We start from the raw sequence: 13114 nt of genomic DNA on the forward strand, positions 1-13114 counted from the left end.
AGGAACTATAAAAACGAAATTATTTTGAAAACTTAATAAACTAATCTCAAAGTGACCAGACAAATATACATAGGCAAGCCAATATTGCATACATATTCAAATATTGCCTTTAAAGCATGCCATAAAAGACGTACAAACAATAGCAAAAAAGGAAACATGCAAATAAACCTCAAACAATCCTTGATGCAACTTAAGAAACTCAAGACATGCAACCTTTACACATGAAAACCATATACCCGCAACTTGCTGCATCCCCATCCACTCTAACCTCATCCCTTAACTTATCAGTTAACTGTACAAAAATCAGAAGCTGTCAACAAATACATTATTCTCAAAAAAAAAAGAAAGAAAGAAAAAAATTACATCATCTTTAGTCCTCATCCTTGCTAATTTTACAGACTATATTCATTTAACATCAATGCAGCACTCCTCCTCATGACTGGCTTTGTGTGAATGTAAATCCTCTTTTCATCTGAAATGAATATATTCATCCATTCAATTCTCATGAATTATATCTTAACAATTCATACTAAAAAAAAACAATGAACTATTTTAATATTGACAACATATATACTACATGGACTTTGGACCAAGCAATCATGTGAGATGCAATAACCAGCAAATGAAAAACATCAACAGACATCTCAACAACCATGACCTCACAATATCAGGCAATCCACCCACCAGGCAGGGATCCATCTCAAGCTCCTCACAACAGGCTTAATCGATCTTCCCAAGCCACGACTTCCTAGGTCGTCCCACAGGTCTCCTCCACCCAGGGTTGTCTCATATAGAGACTACCTGGTGGCCGGGATCATGCTAGGTGACCGTATAGCCTAAGTTGGAGATCACAGACTGGTCCTCTGCCAGTCTGACAGTGCAACCGCTGGTTGGACATGTGGTCCTGTCAACAGTACCCCATTATCCAGCGCAAGGATCTATTAAAAAAGGCATCAAGGCAAGACTTAAAGACACAGGATAATGTCCAGGTTTCACTACCGTATAGCAAAACTGGCAAAATCAAGGCCTTGAAACAGCGTAGCTTGGTCCTTCTGTAAAGGTACCTGCATCTCCAAATACTCTTGTCGAGAGAGTTCGTGACCCCTGCTGCCAAGACAATCCGTCTGCTGACTTCCTGGTCTGACAGCCCAGAGTTATGAACTACACTACCAAGGTATGTAAAGCTTTCTGTCACTTCAGTGTCTTCAACGCAAGCCCATACCAACTGAACAGGTTCTCCTAGCAAGTCTCCAAAGTCCTGGATCTTGGTCTTGGTCCTAGAGACCTCTAGACCCAAGGGCTTTGCTTCATTACTAAATGCATCCAGAGCCACCACTAAGGCTTCCAAAGACTAAGATAGAATAGCAATATCATCTGCAAAGTCAAGGTCAATAACCCTGATACTGCCCTGAATGGGTGGGTCTAGCAACAGAATCTTAGCACTACCTTCATCCAAGAACTATTGGTGGGTCAACCTGGTACAACTGCTTGAAATATTCAGCCCAACACTCCTGCACTGCAACACGATCTGGGACGATCTGGCCACTTAATAAGCAAACTGCAGTCACCTGTGAAGTAGGCTTGGAGTTCAGCTTTCTCAGGGCTTGGTATGCAGGACGAAAGTCATTTACTAAGAAATGGCCTTCGACCTCCTCTGCAAGACTCCTAATTAACTGTTCCTTGTTCCTTCTCAGCAGTGACCGAGTTCTGTGCACCTGAGAATGGAGCAAATCCTGATCCCCTGTTAGACGAGCTGCACGACAAGCATCTGTGGCTTCCAGTGTCTCCTGCGATATTAAATTCTGTCTTGCTCTCGGGAGTTCACCAATCAATTCTTGAGCTGCATCAAGTGTTTAGTGCTTGAAGGTGTCTCACAGAAGTACAAGGTCAGTCAGATTGTCAAGTACTGTGAAACGACCAGAGACTGCCTCAGCAAACCCCTGGGCACACTTCCTCTCCCTCAGCCTGTCCAAATGGAACATCCTAGGGTAATCACTAGACCGCTGGGGAGTTTTGAAGTGGACCCGGAGGGTAGCCACAACCAATCTATGGTCAGTACCACAGTCTCGGCACTCCTATACACCCTGCAGTTCTGGAGGATCCTCCAACGAGTGCTAACAAGTATGTGGTTGATTTCCTTGGCTGCACTGACCGCATCGCTGTAGCACTTCCAATGATGTGGGTCTGAGCGCTGGTACCAGGAGCCAGAAATTCTCAATTTCTGGGACCTTGCAAAGTCCCGGAAAAGGAGGCTATTCTCGCTGCTGGCATCAGCTCCCGAACCATGACCAACAGACATCTCATAGCCAGCTCGATCGCAGCCACACTGAATTCACCCATTATTTGAATATCTCACCGCGGACAACTGTCTGACACATTTCTTTCATCCATCCACTAAAATTACAGATCCTACAAGGAGAAAGTTCACTGTATTTTTTAGTTTCTATAAAGGTATCTATATGGCTATACAAGAAAAAATACAATTTAAGTAATGATCTTGTTCTCTCAGCACTGGAGCACTGACTAGGAGTATATACCAAGACAACATAGATGGCTACAAGTGCTCAGTCTTGATTACTATGTAACTGGGACTTTGATTGTTAAAAAAAGGGACATCTTGTTTTGCAGACTATCAAAGGCTCTATCACATTTACATCTATGCATAAACTTGATACCATACATGCTATTTAAAATGTCTTCTTTACTCATAAAAAAAATCTTTCTAAGCAGACTTACACATTTCTTCTCAAGCATGAGAGTAACATGACTATCTTCTGCTCTTAGGCCATCCAGTGTTGTTTGCAAACTGCTCATAGTGGCATCATACTTCCGGATCTGGAGCATAATTTGATCCTCCAGGTCTTGTCTGAAAGAAATGCAGTTTAAATAAGGATCCTACTAGTTGTTCAAAATACAGTTTACTTTGTTTCTGCATTTTACCTTTTCACTGTAGGTGCTGTCATAATTCAGCCCCACCACAGATGGCATTAAATGATGCTGTAGCACAGCAAAGAGTGAGCTTATTTTTTACTGCAAGTTCAATTATCATCCAACAAGCCAAAGTGAAGGAATATGGCTGACAGAAGTTTACTTAAAAATTCAAACTTTTCTTACTTTTCATAATGAAAGACAAAAGGGTGCGCAGACAACTTATACAGCGTCTACATAAAACTATCCATTCTTACAAAAAGCCAGTAAAAATAACAAGCCCCTCCCATTATCAAATATATTCATGCCCATCATTTTTACCATCAGTCATCAATATGCATCAAGTGCACATTGTCTCTCAGTACCTCTGAATTACAATGTATTCTCTTTTACTCCCTAAACATTTAACAACTAATGAATTATGTACAACAAACAAACTTTGCACATTGTAGTGTCACATTAGTTTATCTTTATTTCTAGTATGACTTTTCAGTTCTTTGAAAAGATATGTACAGATTAATTGTTAATTTTTTGCTTCTTTGTTTTATGCCTGTGACTACTTATACTGGACTGTGGCATTTACCCTGCAGTATTTTCATTTCCCTTTCTCTAAAAAAAATTATCTTAGCCCCTTAACTAATTACTTAACATATAACAAAATATTCTAAAACAGAGCTGAGAGCCATATCAGTAATGTCAATTACTCCCGTCCTCATGCTTTATTTTCTTCAGGTATTATCTAATTTCTCACTGGAAATATAGTTCTGTGTTCTGTGTCTTACCTCTTCTTTCTCAGTTGAAGTTCCAATTCTTCATGTCTTGCCCCATGTGAAACCATTGCCGAAATGTTCTTTTCTAGGTCTGTCTTCAGGTTATCTAGGGATATTTTGCTTGATTCTCGCACTTCATCATATTCTTCACGTAATGCTGTCCTTATAGTAAAATATAAAATGAATGTCCCCCCAAAAAGAGAAAAGGAATTCACATGCAAACATATACCCATACATGTAGGCACATAATAACAAATAAATAATGAAACAAACAAATTTACATAGTACTTTGATTGCCAACAGTATTTTGCTCTACCTTTATTGATGACCAGTACAGTTGCTGGAAAGAAAAATAACACCAAGCAAGAAGTCCTATATATCTGATTATTATGGAATAATGTACAACTTACATAAAACAATAGCATATCTAACCTGCAACTATTGACCATCTCCTCTTCAGCTGCATTAAGTTCTTCCAACCGTTTTCTAAGTGAATGTATAACATCTGTTCTCGTCCGAAGACTTTCTTCCCTTTGAGACTGCATCTCTAGGAGGCAGTTCTCTAGGCGACTGACACTTTCTCCAGAATTCTACAAAAGAAATATTATTATTGTTATAAATATACCGTTTCTTGTTGGGGGAGGGGCAAAAAATCAAAATACCATTGAAAACTTTACATTCAAGAAATGGGAGAATGTGGCCGTTGACCAACATTGTCATCTGCATCATTTTTTGGCTAAATTTTAAAACAATTTCAAGGGGTGAGAGGAAGTGATTTAAAAGAAAGACCAAACATAAACCACTGACACCAATATACTGGACTGGTCACTGTGGTTTTGATTTGTCAAATTTGTATACATGAGATGTCTTTGGAAGCACTTAGTCATCAAGGAATCAATTACATACCTCATTCCTTGAATTTCTAAGAAAAGATGTTTTACTTCTAATACTATGGATAACTTTAGATACTTTAATATCTTCAATAGCTGTTACACTTACTTTCCCTAATTCCACAGACAGAAGAAGAATATACCAATATAACTTTATACTGCTATTTTACTTTAGCTACTGAAATGAACACTGGTGAAAGTCTTACCGACATTCTGCCCATTAAAGCTGCCATCTGTGTAGCATAGAGGTATTCCAAGCGAGGACTGAAGTAAAGGCGATGGTGGATCAGCTTTTGAAATTCCGCTAGCATATCAAGTAATGCCGACTCTGAAAAATGATAATCCTGTTATTGTTTATAAAAGAAAAAGAAAAAGAAAAAAGAAAAAAGAAAATGGAAAAAAAAAAAAAAAAAGTAAATCACAATCACAAACACACTTCCACACCTGCTCGATCCTCAGCTGAAGTTGTTTTACATGTTAAGAAAGGTACTGGTATTTGGCTGCAAGACTCTTGAGTGTCTATCTGCAGCTGCTCTACCACACGCACGACTGATGCTTTCTTTCTGATTGAACAAACATAAAATTCAAATAATTAGTAGAAGTTAAATGCTGAATATAATAACATACTATTAGGTTAAGGGGATCAAAATCAAAATCACCTAGTAAGTCTACTGACATCTGGTTATATTTAATCTTTTCTCATACTGCATAAATATGCATATATCAATAGAAAGTATGTAATCATCACAATAAATGCTCATAAAAATGTAAAAAAGTAAGTAATAGGAAGAGATGGAGAAGCTAAAATGTGATGTCCTGTAGTAGCAGTTTTAATGAATCAGCAATAGGAAACATTAAAAGGCTTTCTTTATTTAACATTTTTAAATATCTCATTTGCTTCATATGTAGTCTAATAATAATTACCTATCAATATGCTCCAGACTCTCTGTGCTAATGTTATCTCCTGCTTTTGTGGCCTCTTCCCCCATTGTTGGAGTGTCAGTTTACAATACAATCTCCCTGTAGCTTACAAAAATACAATATTCTTGTTTTCTTGAATCATCTGAAAAAAAAAAAAAAAATAGAAATGGAAATGGCATACCTTCTCATCACTTTTACTATTAAAATAAAAGTTGAACAGAGATTATTTATTAGGTATCAAATTTGGAATAGGATATAAGATTTTTTTGTATCTGAGATGATCATATCATGAAAATGTGTAAAAAAGGATAATTCTGAATAGGGCATATTCTAGAAAAGGGGGAAAAAATCTAATTGATACTTATTACACATTAATCACAAAATAACTTTCAACAACCTTGGCATGATATGCTTACTCATGTTACACAATCTGTTTAATAACTCAGTAAATAACATTGGAAGATAATTATTCAGAATGGGAAGGTAAAGTAATGCCTCCACATTTTGTACTCATGCAAAGTCCATCAAACCATTATTACATATATTTTGGCATGAGAGTTGGGGCTGGTTCCTATTTTTCTGAATAAATCATCATGAAATTTATTGGTTCTATCTGGCAAGAACACATTTGGGGGAGAATAATCAAGTTCTAATGCTGGAGCTTAAAGCCCCGTGGCTATAGCATTGCTTGATGCATAGATCTTTGATTAGACTATATTTTATATCTAATAGTGTTGCTCATTGCATTACAGTTACATTAGTTTTCCATAATATCTTTGAGTCATATTCTAGATAATTACCTATCTCAATATCTCATATCCAAATTGACCAACATTGTAAGGACAGCCAGTAATTGGCCAGAATAGGCCAATAGTCTTGATGTAGCAGCATAGAAACAGAAGCTAATGCACTCACTGAATGTTACTCAATCACACTTGGTATAAATACAAATCCCTCTCATATTCTTTATTTTTTCGCCTGCTAAGGATTATCTCACTATGATAATTCCTAGCAGACGAAAAAATAGAGAATAAATAAACAAAAATAACATAAACAAAAACAAAAACAAAAACAAAATTTTCTTAGTCACTTTTCTATGTTATATTCTGTGCTTATATTTATGTTCCATGTTTCTATATTTCTGTTCTATGTTTATGCTCAACTTCAGTTTATTTTTACCAATAAAACAAAAAACAAAAAGAAATAAAAGACCAACTGAACCTCACTCTCAGCTCCAGGGAGCTGGGAGGGAGGCAAGCGAGGGTCTCTCCTGCAATAGGTTATCATAGCGAGACTTGCTCTCACTCTGATAATCCCTAGCAGGAGAAAAAAAAAAAGTTTATGTTTATGCTCTCTTCTATGCTTATATTCCAAGCAACTAGGTTTCCATTCTACTTTCCAGTTCGATGTTTATGTTCCTATTCTACTTTCCTATCTTATGTGTCTGTCTTGTGTTCATGTTTATGTTTCTATTCTATGTTTCTATCTTATGTCTCTATCCATGTTTATGTCTATGTTCTATGCCTCTGTTCCACATTTCCATTCCATCTTTCTATGTCTAGTCTAAGTCTATACTGCTACCTTATGACTTTGTTCCATACTTCTATTCTATTTTTCTTTTCATGTTTATGTTTACGTTCTATGTTCCTATTTTTATGTTTCTATATTATTTGTTTGTGTCAATGTTTATGACAAAAAACAAAATAAATAGAAAAGAGGGACACCCTGAATCTATCTCTCAGCTCCTCTTGGAGCTGGGAGGAAGGCAGGCGAGGTTCTTACCTGCAATAGGCTAGACTGCTCACTATGATAATCTGTAGGTAGCAGAAAAAAAAAATATATATAAATATGTATATATATAGAATAAATATATAAATAGGAAAGAAATATGTGGTGTCTAACCTGACCGGCTAAAAGTAAGAAAAAATAAAAGAACAAAGATTAATGCATACTCTCCTCTCCACAAAATCTACGAATCCCAAAAAGCTTGAAAATGCCAAAGAAAACACCAAGCAAGGGGCCTTGCCCCCCTACTTTATTCCTTAAGCATTCCTTCATTTGAGGTAGCCAGCTACCCCTAGCTTCCCCCTCTTCTACACTAAGGAGTGCATCCCATCCTCCCCCTTTAGTTCATTCTATGGATCAAGGAGGTCTACTTGCCAGAATTCTGTAATTCTGTACAAAACCTACAACTAATGTTGTAGTGTTGCTCAACCACCTATTATGGATGTTACATATGAATCTTTATTTGAATGATACTATCGAATGAAGTTCATGCCTGCACATTAGTAAAATTCCCCTTTAACAGTGTTTTTTTCTTCTGCTGGCAGTCTTCTCATTCCCACATCCTCAGATTATTCCCCTGTGCTGGTCACAGGTCACCTTTCATTGTGTAGTGTCCAGAGGTGGACAAAAAAAATTTATGACTCTGGAAACACTGACCTGGAACTGCAGGAAAAGCAGTCAGGGAGGCCACAGAAAACATCTAAACGTACATTAAATGTGCCCAAGAGTGCTGTAATAACAGCAATCTGATCACCTTTCAGCTATTTACCTCCACCCATCACAACATACTGGCAAAAAACAGCAGCGGAAATCAGGCAAAATACTAGGCTATTCACAAAAAAATCATGTAGCAATTCTATTCATTGTCACTGCTCAGAGGCAATTGAGTGATATCTATAACCACCAACGTGGAGTCAGATGACTCATCCATCAGCTGACAGCGTGCCAAGATTATTTGCCGATTTGGCATGATATTACAGGGGTATAACTGAAAAACAAAAAAAATCTTGACCTGGTCCCTCTCGTGCCAAGATTTCTGACTTGCACTGTATATACACGTATATATACATATACACATACATATCTATGTATCTAAGTATTTATATGAATATATGTGTTTGTATACATATATATGTGTGTGTGTGTGTGTGTGTGTGTGTGTGTGTGTGTGTGTGTGTGTGTGTGTGTGTGTGTGTGTGTGTGTGTGTGTGTGTGTGTGTGTGTGTGTGTGTGTGTGTGTGTGTGTGTGTGTGTGTGTGTGTGTGTGTGTGTGTGTGTGTGTGTGTGTGTGTGTGTGTGTGTGTGTGTGTGTGTGTGTGTGTGTGTGTGTGTGTGTGTGTGTGTGTTGTGTGTGTTGTGTGTGTAAGTGTGTGTGTTTGTGTGTTTGTGTACTGTGTGTGTGTGTGTGTTTGTGTGTATGTGTTTGTGTACTGTGTGTGTATGTGTGTGTGTGTTTGTGTGTGTGTGTGTGTGTATATACACGTATATATACATATACACATACATATCTATGTATCTATGTATTTATATGAATATATGTGTATGTATACATATATATGTGTATGTATACATATATATGTGTATGTGTGTGTGTGTGTGTGTGTGTGTGTGTGTGTGTGTGTGTGTGTGTGTGTGTGTGTGTGTGTGTGTGTGTGTGTGTGTGTGTGTGTGTGTGTGTGTGTGTGTGCGTGCGTGCGTGCGTGCGTGCGTGCGTGCGTGCGTGCGTGCGTGCGTGCGTGCGTGCGTGCGTGCGTGCGTGCATGCATGCGTGCGTGCGTGCGTGCGTGCGTGTGTGTGTGTGTGTCTATATATATATATATATATATATATATATATATATATATATATATATATATATATATATATATTTATATTTATATTTATATTTATATTTATATTTATATTTATATATATATATATATATATATATATATATATATATATACATATACCTATACTATTCAAAGTTTTTTTTTAGCATTTATATTTGCATTCACTCTCTCATTACTTTTTTTTTTTGTTTTTTTTTGTAAATATGTAAATGTGGATGAGGGATGATTAATTAAGCTATGCAGTAAACCTCCCTCAAACTCTTAGGCCAGACTGATAACTTTATTTCTGGCAGAAAATATTTTGCACGCAGTTATGTCCTAAGACTTGCAGCCCCTATCTCATGTATACATCTTTCCGTCACATTGTGATGGCACATGCATCTGCTGTGCAAACAAGCAGGGTACACACTGGTAAAGTATAAAGACAATAAAATATCAAAATTAACTGGTGCCTTACTATTAATTAAATGGTATAAAGTTGCAAATTTTTATGACAGTGGTAGAAGTTTGTGTTGTTTTGCATGTACACCAAGCACACAATTTTTCCCAAACAGTTTTGAATTAGTATCCTTATGCACATGCAATGGTTGCTACATATTTCTTTCCTTCATAATTTTGCATAAATTAATTGAAATAGCGTAATATATTCAGGCCGGAAGCTCTAAACTAAGATGATTCTATAAGCTCCGTATCGTATTTTCTGCATCTCACGCAAACCTACCGAAAGATGATTATTTGTTGGTGATTTCTTTTTAAACAACGTCTACTAAAGCTTTGGCTGTAAGTTCTCTACTTTAACATCCACCGTATACCTCTAATGGAATTCAGTCCTTATGCTCAATCCCTGGCCCCGTGGTGACGCTCCAGCAATGTTTACAAACAATGAACGACAACGGAGCCAGAAGGTTATAGAGACTGCGAGGTCTTAATAATTTCGATCCCTCCGATGAATCGCTTTTTTCTTAACGGGCACTGAGACACTTGCGTGTCCAATAACTTCATTATTTTTTAGTTAAAGCTAAAGTTCATAGAAGGTACGTTTCTTAGAATCACTCGCTCTATCGTTTGCATATGTTATTTTCCGTCTAAACGATGTTTGTATGGAAATGAACCTGTACCATTTAAAGATTTAAGATAAAATCTAGTGCAATTGGCATGAACGTCATTACTGACCTGATATGACCGTATTTGATCTGTCTTGACCGGTCAGATCACATCAGATCAGGTCAAATCACATCAGATCAGGTCAGATCACCTCGGATCAGGCCAGTTCACATCAAAAACGGTCAGGTCTCATCAGAAAAGGTCACGTCAGATCTGATCAGATCACATCAGGTCAGACCAGATCACATCAGATCAGATCATGTCAGATCACATCCTATCAGATCAACTAACATGAGATCACATCGGATCAGGTCAGATCGCATCAGATCAGCCCAGATCACTTCAGATAACATCATATCAGGTTATATAACATCAGATCAGGTCAGATCACATCAGATTAGGAAAAATCAGGTCAAATCAAATTGGGTCAGATTACATCAGATCAGGTCAGGTCACATTATATCACATCACATCAGATCAGGTCACTAGAATTACAGCGAGATGAAATCGGATCAGGTCAGATTACATCAGATCAGGTCAAATCACGTCAGATCAGGTCAGATAACATCGGATCAAGTCAGATCACGCCAGGTCATATAAAAACGATTGGGTCAGATCACATCAGATCAGGTAAAATCACGTCACGTCAGATCTGGTCAAATCACATCAGGTCAGATCACATCAGATCAATCCAGATAATATCAGATTAGGTCAGATTATATTACATCACATCAGATCAGGTCAGATCAGGTCAAATTACATCAGATCAGGTCAAAGCACAACAGATCAGGTCAAATCATGCCAGATAACATTAGATCAGGTCAGATCACATCAGATTAGGTCAGATCACGTCAAATCACGTTATATCAGGCCAAATTACATCAGATCAGGTCAAATAACATCAGATCAGGTCAAATTACATCAGATCAAGTCAAATCATGCCAGATAACATCAGATCAGGTCAGATTACATCAGATCAGGTCATATCACATCAGATCAGGTCATATCACATCAGATCAGGTCATATCACATCAGATCAATTCAGATCAGGTCAGATAACATCAGATCAGGTCATATCACATCAGATCAATTCAGATCAGGTCAGATAACATCAGATCAGGTCAAATAACATCAGATCAGGTCAATTACATTAAATCATGTCAGATTACATCAAATCAAGTCAGATCACATCAGATCAGGTCGGATCACATCAGATCAGGTCAAATAACATCAGATCAGGCCAAATCGCATAAAACGGTAAGATCGGGTCAGATTACATCAGATCAGGTCAAATCATGTCAGATAACATCAGGTCAAATCGGATCACATCAGATCAGGTCAGATCAAATCAGATCAGGTCAAGTCAGATAACATCAGGTCAAATCGGACGTCAGATCACATCAGAACGGTAAGATCGGGTCAGATTACATCAGATCAGGTCAGATCAAATCAGATCAGGTCAAATCATGTTAGATAACATCAGGTCAAATCGGATCACATCAGATCAGGTCAGATCACATCAGATCAGGTCAAATCACGTCAGATCACATCGGATGATCAGATCAGGTCAGATTACATCATATCAGGTCAGATCACATCAGATCAGGTCAGATCACTTCAGATTAGGCCAGGTCACATCCAAATCGGTCAGTTCACACGTTTTTATGGGACCTGTCCTGATCTGACCTGAACTGATGAGATCTGACCTGGTACGATCACATCAAATCAGGTTAGATTAGGTCAAATCATCAGATCAGGCCAAATCAAGTAGGCCAGATCACATAAAAAACGGTTAGATCACATTAGATCAGGTTAAATTACATCAGATCAGGTTAAATCACATCAGATCAGGTCATATCACATCAGATCAAGTCATACCACATCAGATCAGGTTAAATCACATCAGATCAGGTCATATCACATCAGATCAAGTCATACCACATCAGATCAGGTTAAATCACATCAGATCAGGTTAAATCGGATCAGATCAAAACAGAGATCAACTCAGGTTAGATTGTATCAGATCAGGTTAAATCACAACAGATCGGTTCAGATCACGTCAGATCTCGACAGGTCACATCAAATCAAATCAGATTAGATCAGATCAAGTCAAATCACGTCAGATCAGCTCAGAACAAATAAGATTACATCGGAACAGGGGAGATTACATTAAATTACATCACTCCACATCAGATCAGGTAACATTAGGTTAGATCACATCACACAAGGTCAAATCAGATAACAGATCAGGTCAGATCACATCACACCATGTTAGATCAGGTTAGATCACATCAGGTTAGATCAGGGCAGGTTGCATCAGATCAGGTCAGATCACATCACAGCAGTTCAGTTTAAATTCTTATTTATTTTATTATTTATTATTTAAATGTCACGATACAGAATATTACGCAATCATACATAATTTTACAGTTGTATCCAGTCCTTTTGGACTTACCTAGACACATATATAATTAGAATTAGAATACTTTTAAATAATTGTACCTAATATTTACATATTTAAGGAACACAAAAAATGTCATATTAGTAATCAAGGACAATGATTAATACATAGTTGATATTGGAAATATATACAGTATATGATATATTAATAGTAAAAAGTAAGATTTAATTAAAACTTTCTACATCTATGCAACATTCATATACGATATCCAGAAGTTTTTGTAGATAATTTTCTGCTAAGATTAGAGCATGAACAGCGAAGTTCATGCCACTTCCACTGGATTTTATTTTAAATATTTAAATGTTAGAGTAAACTAATTTGAACCTTAGTGGTTAGAGCCCGTAAAGGCCACGGTCGCTAAAGGGTTAATCAAAGCACGGAAGAGCATGGTGTGTCTGAATGCTCATTTATGGTAAATAATTC

At 37.3% G+C, this 13114-nt stretch overlaps 2 protein-coding genes across 5 annotated transcripts in view; one reads left to right on the plus strand and one right to left on the minus strand.

Moving 5' to 3' along the window:
• LOC113816681 (dynein regulatory complex protein 10) overlaps positions 1-10061 on the minus strand; it is an 11831-nt gene extending 1770 nt beyond the window's left edge. The window contains exons 1-8 of one of the 4 annotated variants that reach the window (XM_027368740.2): positions 9939-10061; positions 7292-7323; positions 5513-5651; positions 5033-5151; positions 4795-4916; positions 4131-4288; positions 3711-3860; positions 2737-2866 (exon numbers count right to left, since the gene is read on the minus strand). In XM_027368740.2, coding sequence (XP_027224541.2) covers positions 2737-2866; positions 3711-3860; positions 4131-4288; positions 4795-4916; positions 5033-5151; positions 5513-5577 — 744 coding nt within the window. In that variant the 5' untranslated portion in view covers positions 5578-5651; positions 7292-7323; positions 9939-10061. Of the gene's footprint in view, positions 1-2736; positions 2867-3710; positions 3861-4130; positions 4289-4794; positions 4917-5032; positions 5152-5512; positions 5652-7291; positions 7324-9847 lie in introns of all 4 variants that reach the window. The other 3 variants (XM_027368741.2, XM_027368742.2, XM_027368743.2) reach the window with 3 other exon arrangements.
• Positions 10062-10521: 460 nt separating this feature from the next.
• On the plus strand, positions 10522-12328 carry LOC138862155 (probable serine/threonine-protein kinase fhkB). Its single transcript, XM_070123327.1, has 7 exons — positions 10522-10611; positions 10707-10900; positions 10966-11050; positions 11136-11230; positions 11316-11567; positions 11734-11836; positions 12137-12328. Exons 1-7 carry the CDS (start codon positions 10522-10524, stop codon positions 12326-12328), a joined length of 1011 nt encoding a protein of 336 aa, XP_069979428.1.
• Positions 12329-13114: the final 786 nt, after the last annotated feature.

The sequence above is a fragment of the Penaeus vannamei genome, chromosome 7 (genome assembly GCF_042767895.1).
Source record: "Penaeus vannamei isolate JL-2024 chromosome 7, ASM4276789v1, whole genome shotgun sequence".
Lineage (NCBI taxonomy): Eukaryota > Metazoa > Arthropoda > Malacostraca > Decapoda > Penaeidae > Penaeus > Penaeus vannamei.